General features: G+C 43.9%; 2 protein-coding genes across 2 annotated transcripts; one reads left to right on the top strand and one right to left on the bottom strand.

Moving 5' to 3' along the window:
• Positions 1–842: 842 nt before the first annotated feature.
• LOC139657393 (uncharacterized) lies at positions 843–6,519 on the bottom strand. Its single transcript, XM_071535211.1, has 7 exons — positions 6,422–6,519; positions 5,330–5,452; positions 4,407–4,548; positions 4,139–4,247; positions 3,236–3,326; positions 2,934–3,119; positions 843–1,878 (listed from the first exon to the last, which is right to left on the bottom strand). The coding sequence occupies exons 1-7, from the start codon at positions 6,456–6,458 to the stop codon at positions 1,751–1,753; spliced, it is 816 nt and encodes a 271-aa protein (XP_071391312.1). The 5' UTR covers positions 6,459–6,519; the 3' UTR covers positions 843–1,750.
• A 3,656-nt stretch (positions 6,520–10,175) lies between these two features.
• cygb2 (cytoglobin 2) lies at positions 10,176–20,716 on the top strand. Its single transcript, XM_071535209.1, has 3 exons — positions 10,176–10,372; positions 19,010–19,241; positions 20,552–20,716. The coding sequence occupies exons 1-3, from the start codon at positions 10,176–10,178 to the stop codon at positions 20,714–20,716; spliced, it is 594 nt and encodes a 197-aa protein (XP_071391310.1).
• Positions 20,717–21,202: the final 486 nt, after the last annotated feature.

The following is a 21,202-nucleotide window of genomic DNA, read 5'->3' as shown; positions in this document are numbered from 1 at the left end:
TCACATTGGATTGGAAGGTAAAAAAAAAAAAAATACTTCTAATAATATCTATCTAGAATGTAGGAGAGGATGATTGAAAAGTAAATGTGAATTTGTTTCATAAATAAAATATTATCTTGTTTCTTAACAGTGCATGTTGCTTCAATGCCAGCTTCCAGTAGCATACATCTTTGCTTTTCTGAAAATATAATAGATATTCGTCTATAATGGTGGTTGTTTGTGTTATGATGACACTGACTGGCTGGAGGTCATAATTTACCCACCACTTTATTTACACCACATCACTGACATAATGTGACTGACATAGTACACTCTAACTTGTGATTTTCATTAGCATTTTTATTCAAAGCATGGTATTATCGATGATAAACATCCCTGTAGCAACTGATAATGTAATAACTTATACTTAATAATGTCATAACTTGCCAAAATGTAATAAAATGTCTATCTAAATGGGTTGAATATGTAATAAAACCTGAATTCCAGGTAGATGTAATAACATGTAAGAACATTAACTGGCGATTGTTACTTCATAAGGAGTGTAACATATTTTTAATATAATATTTAACTGTTTAACTTTTTGACTGATGATGTCATAATAATATTGAATAATAATGTATAATATATTGTAAGAATAAAAAGAAAGCAGTAACTTGACTTATGACATCAGTTAATATTATTAATTACATCATCAGTTAAAAAGTGTTACACACCTTCTGCAGTAACCATCGCTGGTTAATCTAATAATGTGATATTACTAATCCAGCAGTTATCAGGTGATTAAAAACACAAATGTCTGTACAAGAGCATGTTTTCAATTTATTAAAATACAAAATGGCATTTGTGATATAAAATTCGGCCATAGTTTCTACATTTTCTATACAATATAGGTACATACATTCGGCATGGCTTGTATTTTGGGGGATTTTGGGAGTAAAAAAGTGCAGACTAGCCTATGTACAGGCACAGCATATTAACAACTCACAGACAGTAACAGACATTGACTAAAGCTTGAGCTGACTTCTACTTCACAAAGAATCCAAATCTCTTTATAGGGAGGGAGAAATGTTTGACTTAAAGCATGCCTAACCTTGTTTAGTAATAAGCTTCATACTAGAGGAAAGCCCATAGCTTGACTAGACAGCTTTGTCAATAAGAGCGATTCTTCAACTTTGTCAGCCTGGAACCTAAGAGAACAAGACCTGTGGCTCATGACAACACACTGCTTGTGTCATATGAGGACACACCAAGCACACGACCGCTTCTGTGTAACACACTTATGAAACACTCGTCTATGCTCCTGTCTACTCTCTTAATGAGCGGATCACCACACCTAGGAGCTTTGCTACATTCCATCATCGCAGTAATTATTCTCTGAGTTAAAGGGTTTCAGGTCGATGCCTTGAAGTCACAGTCAGCTTTTTTCTCTGGTGTGTTGTGCAACATACACACACACACACACCTGCACACGCCAAGACACACACATGTCCCATTGGTGTGGCTGTAAAGGCAACTGCAAAATCCTGTATTGCTGTCTTTTCCTTCTAAATCTACATCCACCGCTCATCTCTGTCCATATTCTGTTGGATGATTTCAAACAACCGCTCATCTTTTCACTTCCTATTTCCTCGGTCTCCTCTCTGAGATCTTTTCCTCTTTGACCGGTCCGTCTCCTCTCTCCGTCTAATGTTTTGACGGCGATGCCATGAACTCCCGGCGGATGCAGTTTCTCTCTCTCTCTCTCTCTCTCTCAGCCTTTCAGCACCTTCTCTTTGAGCAGGTCCAGGATGACCTGCCTCTCCTGGCTCTCCAGCTCGAACCTCCTCTCCCTCTCCTTCCTCTCGGCGCCCAGGCGCTCCCTCTCCAGGGCGATCTTACCTGAGAGCAAAGGGAAGGGGAGTGAAAAATGGGAGAGCAGCGTAGCGGCCAGCACAGCCTTATTTTGTCGTATATTTCGATTCCATTTGAAAACTTCGACTGGTATTCATAGGGCAAACTGGTGCAAATGGCAAGTCTCCCTTATTTTCATCGCTCACTTGACAGATACATGATGTGATTTTACTTTAAATGTCACCCAAACTTCAGCAAGACTGTGACATTTTAAAATTGTTATTCCTTGACCATGCACCTGTCACAGTGTGGAGAAAACCTTCTACATTTTTCTTTCAGCATTCCTCACTGAAACCAATGGGCCAGCTTATCATTTATGTCCAAGAGGAATGCTAACAATACTATTACACAATTTTCTGATTAGTGCTGATACAGAAGCTTTTTCTCCACAATGTGACAAGTAGCTGGGCCGAAATAACATAAGAGATTCAAAATGTCTAAGCACGTCTTTAACTTTTTTGTGAAAAAATGTGTTACAGATATTACAGTCAAACTATAGACAAAACTATAGAAACTATAGACCACAATAGTGCTGTTGTCATTTAGGGGACTTTTGGATCCCTTTGCAGATCTTTTTTATTTTTTATCTTTGGCAGAAATGAATAGGATTTTTGGTTCACATTTACCAATCGTTTCATCCTTTAAATGACATCATGTCAGTAGAAAGGAAAAAAAATATTATGTTTTGTCACCTTAATCCATTTAAAAAAAATATTTTTTCTAACAACCTTGATGCTTTATTGCCACATGACAAAGCCACTGAAAAAATGGGACAAACGCTAGAATACTAAGCTACTGTAGGTTATGGCTTTTTCCTTTGCAACTTCAAAACTGATCAAAATCCACTTTAACAAATAGAAATATCCATATTAGAGGAAACCTCCAAGGCAAAATAGTCAATGTTTGACTCGGTCGTAATTAGAGACAATCGATTGTCATCCATATTAATTTTCATGTTAGTCTGGCAGGCGGTGGGATGCAGAATTCCTTGATTTGGGAAGAAAAACTATGTCAGGCTTGACCGGCCTATTTGAAAATCTTACTCCTCTGTATTTCCAGCTCCTCCCTCCGCAGGGCGAGCTCCTCCTCCCGCAGCCGCTGCTCCGCCTCCGAGCGTTTCTCCAGGAAGCTGAGGATCTCCGAGTAGGTCTGGCAGCAGCACTGGCAAGGCCGCTTGGCCGTGGGCGCCGTGGCAAGCTCCGCCAGCTCCTCGCGGTCCTCCTCCGGCTCTGCGGTGACAGAAACAACGAGGCTGCAATGACTGCAAAGTGGAAGCCAAAAATGAACGATGAGGGTCATGTCCTTGGATGCTTGTTCTGTTCAGTACATGCTGTTGTAGTCAGACCTGCAGTAGCTGCCTGTGTGATGGTGATGTTGGGTTTGTCCTGCTCAGGTAGATGCAGTTCTTCCATAGCTCGCTTTCTCAGCTCCTCCTCCTGGTAATGAGAAGGACAAGAGTAACAACACCAGTAGTAGTAGTAGTAGTAGCAATAGCAGTAGAAGCAGTAGTAGTAGCAGTAGTAGTGGTAGCAATAGCAGTAGAAGCAGTAGTAGTAGCAGTAGTAGTAGTAGTAGTAGTAGGGTAGAAGCAGTAATAGTAGGGAAGTAATAGCAGTAGTCATAGTGTAATATTGCAATCATAATTAGTAATTAATTAATCACAATTAATTAAAACTAGCGATAAATGGATGCTAAAATGAAGTACAACTGATAAGTGATTAATTTTATGTGCTCCCATTGGAGAAAGCTGAAATACTAATTGGATCTGTATAGATCTTCCCCCAGTACTTTGCATTGTAAGAGATGCTTTACACAGAACCAAACCTCATCCACCATTCATATGAAGTATGTGGGATGGGTAGACAAAAGTACACAAAGTACCTTATGCTGCCTATCAGCTTAATTAACTGAAATGAATTCAACTTTTTCCAGTGGGTTCTATAGCCTGTGGTTCCGGGTGAGAAAAAAGGAGCGGTTTCTGATCAGAAAACCACAGAGTACGCAGCCTGGAGCAGCAGAAACTGTCGGCAGTAGAAGAAAACACCGACCCACACAAACCACCGCCTCAGCAAAACATTAACAGCCAATATCGTAAAAAACAACTCAACAATCAAGGTATGAAACATAGACAGAGAGAGGGTGCTGCCAGTTTCCAGCAGTGGGAAAGAAGTGGAAACAAATCTTAGGGGTACAAATAGCGGTTTACCCCCCCCTTTCCTCATCTTCCACCCCCCCAGCTGACCCCCACCTGGTACTTGTTGCTCTCCCCGCTGGCCAGGAGCCCCTTCTCCGCCTCCAGCTCCAGCACCTCATGGAGCAGATCCTCCTTCTGGGCGTACAGCCGCTCCGTTCCGAACCTGAACGCGCCGAAAAAAAAGACACAAACAAACAAACACCTGTATGCCCACATGAAAGGATGGAGCGAATGTGTCGCTACATGTCAGGTGCGGTGCTGCGATCCCCCTCAGGTAACAACAGTGCATGCAAATTCATTTCTCCTATCGACTGGTGCCGACCTGCGCAGGCTGGGGTAGTCCTGTTTCTTGTAGTAGTCCAGCAGCAGCATGGTCCTCTCCCTGCACCGCCTGGCGTCCACCTCGAAGTTTTCATCCTGGAGGGCCGCAGTGATGATCTCCCCCACGCGGGCCCAGATCCGACCTGATGGGGTGCAACACATTCAAGCAGGGACTCCTAAACCTTTTCATCCTCAGACCCAAATTTTCTCACTGCAGGACCCTGGTTACTATAAATATACTATTCTTGTCGTGTGAGGAAACAGGCAAAAATAAACTGATATAAATACAGGATAATAAGTGTTGGAGGAGCCCCAAAACCAGCAGTGGTTTCTTTGGCAGTACCCCCCTAATAAGTGGCTTCCAAATGATCCACATTGCATATTTACTGTGAGAGATACAAAATAGCTGCAGATTGGAGCTATGGTCTAACGTTTAGTGAAGAATTGGAAGAAAAATCCAGTATCATGTAATTTAGTTTTTGGTGTGCCCACTTTCCCTCAACCGGCCTCGTCTACTTCTACTTCAGTTACTGATGTCCTACGTTTCCCAGAATGCCTTGCAACAACCCGCAGAAAAGGGGCATGAAGGCGTATATAGGCGTATGGGTATATAAATAGAGCTAGCTAACCAACCGGTTTGTGAACGTTGGAGTGTATCTATGATCACAGCCACGCCCTTTCAAAACACAACATGTCTTGTGGCCGCATTGCATTCTGGTCTACTGAGGCTGCTGTGGGTGGAGAAATTGGTCTCTCTGCCTCTTCCTCTCCCGGTATGATTGTTGAACGTTGGTGCAAAATGGGTCACCACCAAACAAAATAGACCAGAAATGCAAGGTGCATCACCGCTAGCTGTTTCTAAGTGTTCTAGGGTGGATTTTTCTGTTAAATAGCAGGCAAAAAATTCATGTAGGCAGTCCCAACCTGACTCTTTGGAGGAAAAGGGATTCTGGGCGATAACCTCCCGCAGGAGGATGATGTCGTGCCGGGCCGAGAAACGCACCTGGCGCTTCCGTGGGGTGGTGGAGGGGCCGGCCAGGGAGAAACCTGAGGGTGAGAGGAGAGCAGAATGGAATAGGAGATACAGCCAAGTAATATTTTGAATCGTAGCAAGGCGGGGTACTGAGTTGGGAGAGCATCCTTCAGCCGGACGTCCCGGTTCGAGTGTCCTTGAGCAAAACACTGAATCCCTAACAGTTCTATGGGTGCTGTTCTGTAGCTGAGCCTGACCTTCCTGTGGAGGGGGGCAAGAGGACAGAGAATTTCCCTACAGGGATCAATAAAGTCTCACATTATTATTACTATTATTATCATTATTGAGATACCAGTCTTACTTTGGGATACAGTCAGGGACGTAAACCCATTTTAACCCAGTTAACCCAGCTTTTTTATGTTCACATAAATCTTTACAATCTAAATTCATAGTATATATCATAGCAAGTGGATTAAACTGATGGAAGTTATGTGAGTATTGTATAATTTAAACCAGTCTTTATACTGGTGGTTGTTTACCCACATGTATTTACTGCTCCAGTTTACATAGTCTACATGCTATTCCTATGGAGATGCTACACAGTAACTCACACACAATGACAAGGAAAGACTTGGGCCTGTGAGGTGAGTGTTGACTAACATCTGTCAGCTGCAGCCGCCCTGTCTGACAGCTGACAGCAGCTAATTCGCTTTTTTTTTTTTTTTTGCCGTTCCGCCTGCCAAAGCGCACAAGTGCGAGCAGCCCGTCCTCTGCCCTGCAGGCACAACAAGCATTTCGAAAAAAAAGAAAAGAAAAGAAAGAAAGCAACCGGCGAGAAACGGCACTGTAAAGCATTGATAACGTTACATACAGCACGTCCATGGCGAACCGTGCGTCAGCGCGCAGCAGCAGCAGGAGGAGGAGGAGGAGGAGGCGGCAGAGGAGGATTTGTGCTCGAGCCGACAGAAGCACCGAACACCGGCTCGGAAATGTTAATCTGAGTGAAAAGGCGTGCTAGACGTGGAGGTGGAAGCGAGTCTCACCGTCGTTCATCGGCATTTCCACCACCACCCGTTCCATGTCTCTGTTTTGTACATCCGGGGTCCGCCTGACGCGCACTGTACACGTCCACTCACCAGTACAGGTTTCCTACTGACGTGTAACTCAACTTGGCGGAGAATCTGGCAAAACTGGAGAGCCGCTCGGGGCTTTTTTTTAGTTGCGCCTGCGCGAACTGGCCACAAGATGGAGCCAGAGAGCCGCGTGGAATTCAACGTGGTTCCAGTGAGTGAGCGATCCTGAAGGGAAGGGAAGAGCAGTGCAGCGGTTACCAAACTTTTTCACGTCAAGGACCCCCCCCCCCCCAAATAGATATGCTTTAGATCACAGAGCCAAGGTTTTGTCCCATCTGAAGCTCCATCTCAGAAGAGGACATGATGTTATGTGTAATTAGGCTACATACTGCCCATACTAGGTGGGGAGGTACTGTAACCACAACAGGGAGAATGAAAGTCATCATGATACGCTCTCTCATTGTGCCTTCTTCTAGGGACTAAATTAAACTAGCCTACTCCTCAATCCTCTTCAAGGACCTTTGGTGGTCCCCACTCCCCAGACCCCACTGTCACTGTGGCAACCACTGGACTAGTGCACATCAGGACAAGAGAATTTCAATAACATTACTCAGTTTTGAAGGACTATAGTTATACGGAGTGAGGCACTCACTACTTCATATGGGAATTGTTCGATTCTAAGGGTTTTTTTCAACATTCCCAAGAATCACGCGCAAGAATACTGATCAAGATCACTTGTCAACCAACAAGACACAGATTCCATTCTTCAATCTAAGATAGGATTGGGAATTGTGACCAATTACAAAATAAACCCACAAATACTGTGGGTCATATTTTGTAAATCTTGTGTGGTCCTGTCACAGTGATCCATAGGCCCATAGTCTCTCTCTCTCTCTCTCTCTCTCTCTCTCTCTCTCTCTCTGTCTCTCTCTCTCACACACACACACACACAGAATGCCTTCTCCTCATCGTTCTCTCTCTCTGCTCCCCCAGTCCTCTGTCTGTCACACTGATTTGATCCCAGTGCACAAACTATAATTCTGGACTGGTCTAAGTGGCTAATCCTTTGTATAGATTTGAGAGAAAATATGAGGGGAACAAGAGACCCTGTTGAGTGAAACACCAATCGTTAATAATTACAGTGATGAAATAGACATCATAACGGTCTGTGTTCCCCTATGAGAACAATGCACTCCAGTATGAGAGTCCTGTAGATATTTGGAGATGTGCTCCAGCTCTGCTGACCTATTTGACCAGTCTCTTGAAGCGGATGGTGAAGTTTTTACATGTTGGTGAGCAAATGTGCACTGTGACACTGGCATGCTTTTTAACAGGGTGAACTCCCTTGCAGTGTAGTGGTCTGTGCAATGTTGGAATTAGTTACCATTTGGTCAGCTGTTGCATTGAAAAGAGCAAATTGCAGATCTGGATATTTGGCGGTCATCATACGCCCTTGTAACTCAAATTATTTGTCACAATTGCCTCAGTTGAAAGGAGCTTCAGTGATGAAATGTTATTTGAAGTGCAGTAGACACAGTTACAGGGCTGCAGCAGTTAAAGCTCCAGTTTTGTGCTGGAAGGACAGAGATCCAGATGAAGTTAGCTTTAGTCCTAATCCAATTTCCTCTCTTTTGACCAATGTTTTCAGCCTTCTTCATTTGCAGAAGAAATCCTGCGTTATATAGCAGCACATATGGCAGATATACTGTTGGGTACGCTACGCAGATACAGTAAATCTAAATGGACACAGTGGTACCAAGTGGCTGATTCAAGGTTTAAAGCCTGATTCTCCATTAGTGCAGGCACATGAGGGCATTTTGTCTTCAGCTTTGTCCTCATCTACTCTTACTCCAAGTTCACTTACAGTACCTCCTGATTTCCACATGAACCCCTCACGTGTAGCTACATCAGTCACAAGATAGTAGATGGAGTATATTCTCTCTGACTCTCAAGCCACGTACTGAGCACTGGCACAGCCTGAGTGACAGATGCAAGATGTCTGAGTGAGTTATTTCATCTTGTCTTGACGAGTGACAGAGTGACACCCTTTGGTGTTGTGCAGAAATCTGCCATTTCGCGAAAACGCTGTGACAGCTCCGTCTCTCAATTGTTGGCTTCCTCAGTCGCCTCGGTGGCATAATAGACCTGTCATCGGCGGCGTCCTCCACCATCCCTCTTCTCCCTTTGTCTAGACGGCACTTTATCAAACATCTCCAGGCTTTATGCGCGCGCGAGACGAGGAATGTCAAATGTGGCGTTTTCAATACCGCCGTGCCAGATTGGATGGAGATAAATGTTTGACCTCCTTCGGGCGCCGTCTTCGGTCGTCTTGTGTTTTTTTCGGGGGAAGGTATAGGATTGAAGCGCTCTCTTGACATTTGCTTCGATTCGCTTCTGAAGACGTTATTGGACACTGATGATTTCATTGTCTGAGTGATGAAATTTAGGACTTTAAGGGAGGAAAAACGAAGCATTTTCGTCCCTTAGCTCCCTGTGCATTCACAATAGAGTGACTTTACCTTTTCCAACATCCCCCCCCCCTTCTCTCTCTCCTCTCTCTCTCTCCCTCCATCTTCTTTACCTGACAAGCTGTCTGCCACAATGTCCAGAGAGAGTTTGTGGAGAAGCAGAACCTTCTTATTGCCTTTTCTGTCTCACTGTATGCTGCCTCTCTCCTGAGACAGAGCAGGCACCCTTCACACACACACACACACACACACACACACACACACAAAAGCACAGCGAATGAACACTACCACCTCTAATTTCTCTGCTTGTGCCCTATGACCATGCCACCTGCATCCCTTCAATACAAGCAGCTACAGTATGTGTCTCTGAGAGAGAGAAAGAGAGAGAGAGAGGGAGAGAGAGAGAGAAAGAGAGAGAGAGAGATACTGACTGGCTATGTGCTCTCCCACATGTGCATGCTTCAGAGAGACAATTAGTGTGTGTGTACTGTATGTGTGTGTGGGGGTGCCGCCAGAGACCCTTGATGCTCTCTCTCTCTTTCTCTCTCTCTCTCCCTACCCTTCTCTCTCTCTATTTCTCCACCCCCCTCTCTCTCTCTCTCTTTTTCTCCCCACCCCTCTCTCATTCCATCAGGTCCTCACAACGCACACCACATCCTCAAACGCCTCATCTCCTTCACCGGAGCGAGTGAATCGTGGAGAGGGGAGAGAGTGAGAGAGCGTAGAAGGGAGAAAACAGCAGCACCAACGACAAGCATCTCCCTCGCCGGGGGAGAGAGAGAGAGAGGGGGGGAGAAGAAGAGAGGAGAGAAAAAAGGGAGAAAGGAGAAGGGATGGAGGAGAGAGTGCAGTGGAGTGAAGAAACAAGTTTTTAGGTGGAGGGAGGATAAACTGAGCGGAGGAGCAGGAGAGAGAGAGTGTGAGAGAGAGTTTGGAGGAGTGAGAGAGAAAGACAGAGAGAGAGGGTAGCAGTAGCTTGGTGGGTGGTGGGTGGTGGTGGGGGTTTGGGGGGTTCCTTTTTTTTTTTTTCCTTGTTTTGGGGGTTGGGGGGGGGGCTGTAGGCACCGGCTGCCTCCTCTCCTCTCCTTCTCCTCCTCCTCCTCCTCCTCCTCCTCTCTGCCCCTCTTCTCGTCCCGACTCTCCCTCCCCCAGCTCCCGCCGTGGGGTCTCAGCTCTCCGTCTCCCTCCCCCCCTCCCTCGCTCCCTACCTCCCCCGGGCCCTGCTGGGAGCCTCCGAGCTGCTGCGCCGCAGGAGGATGTCTCGCAGGGAGTCTCCGCCGCCGCCCTCGCCGCCGCCGCCGCCGCTGCTGGGCGTGCGAGGGGGGGAGAGGGAGCGCGAGGACAGGCCGGAGCGCGCCGAGCCGCTGTCCGACGCCGAGAGGGAGATCATCCAGGACACGTGGGGGCGCGTCTACGAGAACTGCGAGGACGTGGGCGTGTCCGTGCTCATAAGGTGAGTCCTAGGGTATCGAAGCCTGGGGTTCCCGTGTCGATACTTGTGTCCTTGTGCCTCCTTGTTCCTAAAGTTGTTGTTGGTGTGCACGAACTTCTGAAGATCACAAGATCGGCGAAAGCATCTGTACAGTTTGAGATGGGCTGTGTGCTGGACATTGTACCATCAATTGTACCATCTTAGTACTACAGACTGTAGAGCTGTTTGGATGTGACGCATTCTTCTCGCAATGAATCTTGGGGTTTTCTTTCTTGGGAATCTTGGGGCAATTGTTCTCGTTGGCCCGCTTGCCCCTTTAATACCCACTCAACCCTTGATGACCCAAACACTTACGTCTGCAAGGGCTTAGTCTTCTGCTGAATCCAAATGTGCGGACTACAACTTGCGGACGTAGCCCTCGCAGACTATGGTTTTACTTATTCTGAACGTTGACCGAAGGGCTCAGCGTGACTACGTGAGTTCGCAGGGGTACAGGGGTGAGGCAAACGGGACAGGCCTAGTCAGCATCCTCGATATTTCGTGGTTGACAAGTAAACGTCCGTGATCTTTCTCTTTATCCATCCGCGACATTCTTTTGTTTTAGAATCGTACTTCAGCTGTTAGGTATTAAAAGACATCAAACACGGATACAAGAAGGGACAAGAATGCATATTGAGAAAGACCTTATACAAGGCTCTTCCCCATTAAAATCAGCAGGGGTGTCAGGCACTCACCACTCCTGAGCCTAAATGAGTCCAAATATGTAGTTATTATTGTTACAATGGAGAGCAAAGATCTAAAATGTATTTGAAAGCCACATCTAAAAGAATTCACATCAATTCACTAGTTCAGGACAAATGTTCCTTCTAAGCTGAGAGTCCAGTGAGCTATATCTGATAACCTGATAATCTGACCAAATAATAATATCTTGTCAGTCATCATTCATTGCTCAATTGACGCCTTGATTAAAAGCGAATCCTGCTAAAAACGAAGTGCTACAGGGAAAAAGACCATTAAAAGCAGGTAAATCACAACGGGAAAGGAAAATGAAATGCAAAGCAAAAAAGAGGCAAGATATTTAGTAGTTCACAGAAAATGCGCTTCTGTAAAGAAAGGTTTTTAGAACTGCTTTAAAGCAGCCCAGAAAGCACAGTCCCTGGTGGTGTGGAGCTTAGTCCTGGGGGCTTGAAGGACAAGGTTGTGCCATATTGAGTTACATTTGCAGCAGGTGATGTATGTGGCAGAGGTACTAATAATATATGTATTTTGTAACTGTTGTCTGTCACGTGATAACCTTTTTTGATGTGAAATGGAGCTGCTGAAATCTGGCATGAAATGAATGAATTCATGCACTGATATAGCCTAGTCCATCTCAGTGAGAGGTATGCAGTGTTGAAGTTTGCTTTGCCAGTCCCCTAGGCTATAGCCAGGGTGCGTTATGTTTGTGTTTGCAAGTTGGTTTTGCAACTGGGTAGTCATAACCATTAGAGCATATTCATAAGTACAATTGTTGCTAATATCCACAAGATATGCATGGATCATACAAATTATACAGGTTCCCCACTGAAAACATAATAGAAACAAATGGATCTCAAGAATTTGGAGGGACATACAGTAGGCTCACATTTTAAGGCAATATATTTGGCCCACTGTAGCTAGCTACCGAAATCTAGGCTAACCATAATAGACGTAAATTCAAAATGGCTGCTATACGGTCAATAGCAGTGTCAATGATATGCTCCACTTTTTTCTATGTTTTTTAGCAAGTTTTTAGAGATTTTGTTCTGTGGACACAGGACACATATACATTAATTAGGCTAGCACACACACACACACACACACACACACATACATACACACACAAACACGCACACACACTCAGAGATATATATATATATATATACTGTATATTGAGAGAGGGAGAGAGAGAGAGAGAGAGAGAGAGAGAGAGAGACCCTGATGATGTGATCTCTATTCTTCTATAGAGTCATCCATGTATCTCAGCATCAGGCTGGGTCAGCAAACGTTATTGGCACTTATGTAGGAACCCCAGTAATTATGGAGGGTGTAATCTACATATACCACACACACCCGCATGCATACATACACGCGCGCGCACGCACACACACACACACACACACACACCATGTTCTGCACCCATTCGCTCAGTCTCTCACCAAAAACCGAGCTGTGACAAGTGTAGAGAAGGAAGGAACATTGCATTCCTCTCTCATTAAGATGCTGTAGAAATATTCCATAGTCCACTTCTTCTTTCCACTACTTTCACACTTTGAGAAGACACCCAAAGAGTCAGAGATGGTGAATTTATGCCTCATACATTTTCATTTATCCTGAGTGAAATTCATCTACAGGAGACAGTTTATGCCTCATAGTAGTTAAATTCACTTGCAGAACACGCAAGCACCTTGTTTTTATATGATTTAACAGCCCTTAAAGGCATCCTCCATGACCACTCTCTCCTTCAGTTATCAAAATATATCCAAAAAACATAAAATCAAACAATTTTACAAAAGGTCTAATCTTCTTAGGACAGAGAAAGATTCTCTGTGAAGCCTTGCTGCCAATTGTTGCAGACCGATTGGATGTTACACTGCTTGACTGTGTTCTTCTTGATCCTTTTCATGTTCTTTATACCTCAGAGGAGAGAGACAGATCCGTTTGACTGTCCCTAGCTAAACTGTCTCAGTGTTACACTAGGAATGCCCTAAAGGGCTCGTTAAAATGGACAGTGTGTCGTAGCCAAGGCGACTGATGTGAGTGAGACAAACTGATTTTCGGTTTTGGGTGATGAGAATCCCTAAGGGAGAGAGTGTAAGGGGCAGAGAGCATTCTGTTCTGCGCGTATGTGTGTGTGTATATGCGTGTGTGTGTGTGTCTGTCTGTCTTGTGCTCTTATCTGTGGATGACAGCAACAAGCTTTGGCACTTAAATATCTCTCTCCTTGCCTCGCGATCCGTCCTCTCCTCTGTCACTCCTTTCAATTTCTTACACATCTCTCGTACTTTCTCTCTCTCACTATCTCGCTCTCTCTCTCTCACTCTCTCTCTCTCTCTCTCTTTTGTTCTTCCTCCCTTGATGAAAAGATGAAATTCTCCTTGCGTGTCCAAAATTTATTATGTCAAAACTGCCAAGCACATACAACGTCTAGGAATTTGTCTTGGTGACACAGGCGTAGGTACATATTGACAAGTTAGAGTTTCACAGTACATACTGACACACATGGCTAAGAGACAGCAGAACTCACATGAAGTACCAACAAGTAGTGCAAGACCGACTACGACAGAATATACACAACTACTGTACAAACTGGGATGCACAGGAGGTAGAATTATCAACAATTGGCTGGCAGTTTCTAAGTTACCTAACCTAAGGCTGACACTGGGTCAAAGTCTTGCATGGCTGAGTTCTGATTCTTAAGCTCAGTGCATTACATTCCCCATGTGAACACAGATTAGCATTTGCATGTCTGTCCATCTGCTTGGATGCATGGGGAGAATAGACAGTGACAATAGCCTCGGTTGATCTCACCAATGCGTACAAATGCAATTGCACCAAAGAGGGAGAGCACCCCAGGCCCGGCAGCACAGTGCATATGGCAGCTTTGGAAAAGCAATCAAAGTCTGAATTCTTTGATTCTAACAGTATTGGGGACGGTGCTGATGGTAGGATTAAAGCACATTTTTGTGGAAGCCAATACATTTCCAGAAGATGATACTTCAAAGTATACAGTTCATTCATTTGACAGTACTGAAATCAGGACTATGGAATGAGCAGGGTAAAAAATTACCTTGGTAGTTCCACAGTTTGTCTATGCCCAAGTCATTGATATGGAGTCACAGAGGCTGCCTAATGAAAAAGGCATCCTTCAAGAGCAGAGTGCGTGGCTCAGGGTTGTTCTTGGTGCTCCAAAGAATTATAAACCCCTTAAAGTCTAATCAAAGCATGATTAACAAGACCCACTAATGGCGCTGCTTTGATGAGTTCATTTAAATGCAGAGACAGGTGCAAGAACGTGTTCAATGCTCTCCAAGATCCTAAACGCTGATACTCTTCTCGCAGAGGGACAAAATGTTTCATGGCATGCCTCTGCATAGATAGAGTATTACATTTCTAAATCATATTAAGTTATCAAGCAGCCTGCACTGTGGCTTCCAGCCTTTTCCTGCAGGTATACCTATCTCACCACAACAAAAATACAATGCATGCCACCCACCCCATCATTGCAGGAGAAACAGTCTTTCAGTTGACAAATTATGTAAGCTGACATTTCCTTTAATAGGTCTACAACAGATCAATCTAAAATTACAAGAGACTACTCTTTCTGTCCCGAGATAGCTCTGTCCAGTGAGTGAGAATGCTAAAGCTTTAGCATTCAGTATATTAAGTAATCATTGGCAACTAGCCAATGACTACTTGTTTATCCTACAAGTGAGAAAATGAAAACTTGCAGCAGCTCTAACGTTGGATGGTTAGATAATTTTAATAACACTGTCTAAACCTGTCAGGCTTGGTTTGGGGATTGGTCAGATTTGACAAAAAGAATGTACTTTCAATGGCAGAAGATCTTTCTTCCAGAAAGTCTTTAAGCATAACTTGTTTTGTTTATACAGGAAGTGAGTGAAGTTAGCCAGACAGTTTAAGTTTTTTGCACTGTTGATTTGTAATGGACTACACTAATGATGAAGATTGAGATTTTGTTTTAAGGAGTTATGAATAAAAAGACAATACTAAATTACTAAAGGGTTTATCTTCACACTTTGGATAATGCTAATCTCATACAATTATGCTACTTAACATACTGAATGCTAAAGTGTTAGCATGTGCACTGGACACAACTATCTTCCAGAGACAGAGAGATGATTTTGGTACCAATCCTCTTGTCACATATTGGGTCAGGTGACCAATGGGTCAAACTACCAAAAAGTCACCGTAGACCTATAATGCATTGCCATCTTTGCTATTAGTGAAAATACTTTCTTACAGTTGGTAAACAATTCAAATCTTAATTTTGAGTGTCATGGGAACCCCTTCCCCATGGAGACACCGCTCCTCAAAACCCCAAGAGTTCCTGTCATACCCTGGTAGAGTCTCTTGGATATTGAAACACCAGATAAGAAAAAGTGCCTGGTGGTACGCCTGTAGCACATTTTTTCTTCATGTACTGTAAACCAACTTGGCCGAAGGGGATTAAACATTTATCATTTCAACACAAAAGGACAACCACAAAGAGAAGAACATTTCTTTAAAAGAAAACGACAGTGAGGAAAAACACCCCGTTCTTTTCTCAAAGTGCTGCAGTTAACTTTCATGTTTATCTACCCAGGGCAACAGCTACTAGCGGGTTTATTATTCGCTAAGGAAGAGAGTGTATAGTGACAGCTGGGAGAGCCAAGCTAGGAGCGCTACAGGCTAGGTAGGGCCTCTGTTAGCCTAGCATGTCATAGGATCTGGGGGATGTGGATGTAGTGTAGCAGCGCTGCCCAGGGCCAAACTCAAACTGGGAAATAACTGGACTAGCATATCCAGTCAGCTGCAAGCTCTCCAGGGAAAGAGCACATACTGACAAGAGCCAAAGTGGGTCAGGACTGAAGAGATGAGGTGAATACTTGTATGTGTGTGTGAGTGTGCATGTGCGCGTGTCTATCTGTTTTTTCTGTCAGTGTTTGTGTCTGTATGTCTTTTGTTAACAATAGAGCTTTGCATTGTTGTCAATGAAAAGATGAAAACGCCTAAAATGCCATCCATTTCTCCCTTGGCAATCTCTGAAAAGCCCTGTAGCTAAGCTTATGGAAACTTTCTTATTGCCTTGGCTTACGAACACACACCGTTCTCCAAGAGGTGCTAGGGCTTGTGGTCGGCTCTGACGTACATTACCAAAACCCTGAATCAAAACAAAAGTTCATTCCTAGTATCTCACAAGACGATTCACATTTTCTCTCTGTTTCACTCTGCTTACATCTACCATGGTGGTTGGAGAAAGGGATTTACTACATGCCCCTAAAATAACTCCCAGTGTAAACACTGGTTGGAGTTCAAGCAGGGTCCAGAGACGTCAGAGATATCCGTCATTGTCTTCCACATTATAAGTCTGTTACGCATGTAGTGGAGCTTTGAACTGCTTCAGGGAAATAAATGCTAGGCAGTGACTAGGTATCTGCTTCTTCATTACTTCTCCACAACTACACCATCAAAGGGACAACTGCAAGATTCCAGTACAGCCAATGGACAATTGCACCTGGCTTAGTCTTACTCTGCTTTTTAAGTTGGCCCTTTTGGGGTAATACATATTTGATACATGACAAAGCAGTGTTGTTATTACCGTAATTTGTATCATAATGTATTACCTCTTCACTAGATGATTCTGTTGGATCTCTGTGCTCTAATTTGCTAGCTGGCTCATTTCTATTGTGAAAAGGTGATTGTACTGATTTTGTCAATTACAGGCCACCGTAACTCAGGAGGATGGGAGGGGTTAGAGGGGTGGGGGGCTGCGCCAAGGACCTGTTGTTGCAATTCCTACTGATCACGAGTGGAGGTCAATGAAGGTCATAAATTACTAAATGCCACTTTAAGTTAACTAACATGAAATGCTCCAATTTATCCAGGATAATAGCTTAGTTAACCAAAAAAGCCATCCATCCAGCTATAGTATTATTGATAAATCTCTTTCCACCCCTGCTCCTAATCAATATTATGTAGTTTTTAAACTCCTCAATATGCGTGTGTGCATGAAGTTGTATCTTTCAGGATGACCCACTCTCACAATCTGTACCAGAAGTGCTCCGAAATGCTCCCCCAGTAGCACACCTGCCTCCAATTACACTCAAAGGGACTGAACAATCTTAACTATAGCCGTGTCATCCGCACTACTTCACTGTTACAGTTCCTGCCAGTCACCACTTGTACAAATGGTGCATAGGGTGGATTCCATTCTTGGCAGATGTGGAAAAGGCGCATATTTTTCTCACCGAACGTAAACACTTAAAGCTAGGGTAGCCAATTTATTTTAGAACCATTTTGGTTTTGGCATCCCACCCCTACCTGTCAATCACATGTGCACAGCCTAGTCCTGCCTGCCCTGCAGGGCAGAGAAAACTAATATATCCACAGAAGAGATGAGGTGAAATCCAAACTGAATACTGGGACTGGAATAAACTTGTTGTGTAAGGAAGCCAGTTATTTTTCCCACTGCACAAGACTGTTCATCAGCAAGGAGTCACATTCAGGTCAGTCAGCTGGTGTTAGCCCACTGCTTTGGCTTCGCAACTGTGGTAGCTCATCTACAGTACAAAAAAATAGTTTCGCCGGCGAATGTTTTAGTTACAACTAGATTGAGCGAGCTTGTAAAAGGTTTGGAATGTATCAAGTTTGGCTAATGCATAGACCCGGCGCTCTCACTCTCCATATAAAGTGAACCTAGCTCTACCAATGTCCGTATAACAATGTGTTTTTGTAACCGTACTGACTAATCTACGCTGTCAAAAATAATTTTTGCTAGCAAATGTTTTAGTTACAACTTGATTGAGCTAACAGAGGTTTGTTTTGAATAAAAGCCTGAAACTGCATATATGCGATATATATGCATATATCGCAGTGTTAAATATATTATTTTAACTAGCGTGAGCTATTTGTGTTGAAAGGATGTGTTTTAATCGCTTTTTGGGTTTAGTGGAGATTGTGTTGGCCCTCTTGGGGTGTATCGGAAAGCTCCTTGCGAACTAGAAATACTATACATAAAGCTCTAGAGTTAACTAAGTGACCAAATTTTGAACACAATCAATCGCCATGATGGCAAAAACTGTTTTGATTTGTTTGTCTTCTTAAATAATGTTTTGAATAAAAAAATAAAAAATAAAAAAAAACTAGGAAAATATGGCCCAGGTTGAAAATAACCGGAATTCGGGTTATCCTTTGCAAAGTGGCTGTGGGTCACACTTTGGAACGAGTGCCACAAAACAGTGTCTTTGTAGCCTTGGGCCATTAGTTTCTTGGGTAGATTCTGAGTGCCTGAGTGCTGTGGTCAAATGTTGTGAAGCATACATGGTTCCCGATAAGATTTTCACTTGCCTTATTAGAGGTTTGTAATGGTTTTGTCTCAGTTATAAGCATATTAGATGTCATAGCTCTCATCCCATTGGGTTTATTGCCATTAGTTATATGTGAACATTGCTTTCTTATTCTTATGATGAGAGTGAACCTCTTCCTGCACCTCTCTTTCTACTCCTATCTTCCCTCACATACAGGCTTTTAAAACTTTTTCTTCTCCGTCTGTGAGATTCCTCACACGATATAAGCAGCCACAATATTTTCCCTCTGATCCCATTCTAATTTCTTTGCTCTTTCTTCTCTGGATTTCCTTGTCTTTCTTGCACACAGGTTCTTAACAGGGCAATAAATAAAATCTTTACTTCCCCGTAGTACAAAATGACCATAATATATCTGCTGGGGTTTGATAGGATTGTTGATCAATTCCTGTTTTGGGACAAAACTCCCTACCCATTAGAGTTTCAAGATACTCCCAATCCCCCTCCCTGCTACTCGCATTTTGGGTTACATGCCAACATGGCATTAGAGAAAACATCATTGATGTTGAATTTTTCTGGTCTAAAGTGATCTACCATTCATTCACCTCCTTAGGTTCTTTGTGAACTTCCCATCAGCCAAGCAGTACTTCAGCCAGTTCCAGGACATGGAGGACCCAGAGGAGATGGAGCGAAGCAGCCAGCTTAGGCACCATGCCCGCAGGGTGATGAACGCCATCAACACCGTGGTGGAAAACCTCCACGACCCGGAGAAGGTGTCCTCTGTGCTGGCCCTGGTGGGAAAGGCCCATGCCATCAAACACAAGGTGGAACCCATGTACTTCAAGGTAAGACGCATGGGAACCTAAAGGACAAATCCACATCTGTTCAATGCATTCCAGGAATTATTTTGTGATGAATTGTTGCAATTTACCCACTTCAACTCTGCCTCATCATGGCTCATTATCAAATCCAAGAACGGCAAGTCGATACTCGTGTCCTTGTGGAGAACGTTCGTCCCAAGTTGTCTTGGGGAGAACGATCTTCTCATCAAACTAAGCGCAGAGAAGCTTCCTTACAGTCTGAGATGGACTGTGTGCTTCACATCGCGTGTGTGATTAATTAAGACACACAGCTGTAAATCTTCCCACCTGTTAACCGGCTCTGTACTGTAGACTACAGCACTGCTCACCATTGCCGCACTGAATCTTGGGAATTTCAATTGGTTCTCATTGGTCAAGTCACCATCGGCTGCATCCTCAATATTTTGAGGTTGGCAAGGAAACGTCCGGGTTTTGGAATCGTACTTCGGCGGTTAGATATTACGTAAAACGCATCATGGAGGATACAAGAACACGCAAGAATGCATATTGATAATCAGCCCATGTTCTACTTCAGTCAGTGTTTTCCTATGTTTCCTAGAATTCCTAGAATTTTGGGAACTCCCACAGGCCTAAACTTGTTGTATTCAGCTGTTTAGGTGGAGAGAGTGATAGCAATAGCACTAGAGATAGCATAGAGTTCTAAATAACTGCATTTTCTGCTATTAAACTACTATATGTCAATATGTATCATCATTGTGTGAAGACTGGGGAATTTTGTTTATGTCCCGATTCTCAAAGGTTGTTGAGTCCAACTTCTACTGAATGATGTGGCATTAGATTGTGAGAATGCTGTTGCTGTATAACAGCACTGGCAGTCTACCTCATTTATATCCACCTTTCCCTCTTTACTTTCCCTTCATAGCGACTCCTTTTTTTACTTCTTCCCACCTTTGTTGCCTTTCTTTCTCTCTACTTTTTTTCATTTTGTCTCTGCCCTTTCTATTACCTGTTCGCCCACTACTTTTGTTTTACTGTTACCATTTTCAATTCTCACCTGTCTCTCCCACTCCTTCCATAACATATATTGGTTTCTCTTCCTCACTTACCTTCTCTCCCTTTCTAGCCCTTGTTTACCCAATATATGCAACTTCACCTCCTATCACTCCGTCTCTCCTCTGTACTCATCCCCTCCTCTTCTTCCTTCCACCTACCATAATCTTAACAGCCACATATCCCCTTTCACTCTCTCTTTCACTATTCACTATCTCTCTACCACCTCCCTCCTCCTCCCATATTAATCACATATTTCCTTCTCACTCTCTCCCTCCTCCCAGATCCTGAGCGGGGTGATGCTGGAGGTGTTGTCTGAAGATTTCCCAGAATGCTTCACAGCAGAGGTGCAGATGGTGTGGTCCAAACTGATGGGGGCGGTGTACTGGCACGTGACAGGGGCCTACACAGAGGCGGGCTGGGTCCAGGTCTCCAGTTCAGCTGTGTGAAGGGTTTAGAGCGGAGGCGGGGCAGACGAGTTTCCAGCGGACTTTATGAGAATGATAAAAAAAGAAAATGATGTGTGTGATATATTGTGAATGGAGGAGAGGGGGGGATCGGTGAAATCTAAGTTCTATGAGGATGGTTTCATAGACATGGATACAAAGTTTAAAGTGGTAATCCGCGAGATTCTATGTTTTTTTTGGTGGTCATAGCTGTGGTGTTTCTGCACTGCTCTTCCCAGAGATCACCTGTCAATCAAACAGTGTGTCCAGTACTGTGACGTCTTTTTCCTTGGATTTTCTGTTGATGCAGTTTGAGTTTCTGTAGGTGGCGCTCTTTTCTCTGTCTGTTCAGTCATGGTGGCTATCACTGCTCATGCTAACTGCCCAGTTCTTCTATTTATTCCAAACAAACCGCTGTTGCTGCTGCTGGAAACAGAAAAAACGCAGGAAAGTCCTACCTGAAACCAGGTGTTTAGAACAGCAAATGTA

This window comes from Centroberyx affinis, unplaced genomic scaffold, assembly GCF_046629955.1.
Source record: "Centroberyx affinis isolate AG114_WGS23_722 - 3 ecotype Tasmania unplaced genomic scaffold, CSIRO-AGI_Caff_v1 ptg002676l_1, whole genome shotgun sequence".
In the NCBI taxonomy this organism is placed as follows: domain Eukaryota; kingdom Metazoa; phylum Chordata; class Actinopteri; order Beryciformes; family Berycidae; genus Centroberyx; species Centroberyx affinis.
Note: the sequence above shows the minus strand (reverse complement) of the source record. Positions and strands in the feature narration are given on the sequence as shown.

What these genes read in the sequence shown, in the direction of transcription:
- LOC139657393 (XM_071535211.1), bottom strand. Translation starts at nt 6,458, where the DNA reads ATGGAACGGGTGGTGGTGGAAATGCCGATGAACGACG. An exon ending in CTTTTCCTCCAAAGAGTCAG is followed by an intron (nt 4,549 to 5,329) that starts GTTGGGACTGCC and finishes GCACCCCATCAG; the next exon opens with GTCGGATCTGGGCCCGCGTG. An exon ending in GGGAGAGCAACAAGTACCAG is followed by an intron (nt 3,327 to 4,138) that starts GTGGGGGTCAGC and finishes TCTCATTACCAG; the next exon opens with GAGGAGGAGCTGAGAAAGCG.
- cygb2 (XM_071535209.1), top strand. Translation starts at nt 10,176, where the DNA reads ATGTCTCGCAGGGAGTCTCCGCCGCCGCCCTCGCCGCCGCCGCCGCCG. An exon ending in GGCGTGTCCGTGCTCATAAG is followed by an intron (nt 10,373 to 19,009) that starts GTGAGTCCTAGG and finishes TCACCTCCTTAG; the next exon opens with GTTCTTTGTGAACTTCCCAT. An exon ending in TGGAACCCATGTACTTCAAG is followed by an intron (nt 19,242 to 20,551) that starts GTAAGACGCATG and finishes CCCTCCTCCCAG; the next exon opens with ATCCTGAGCGGGGTGATGCT.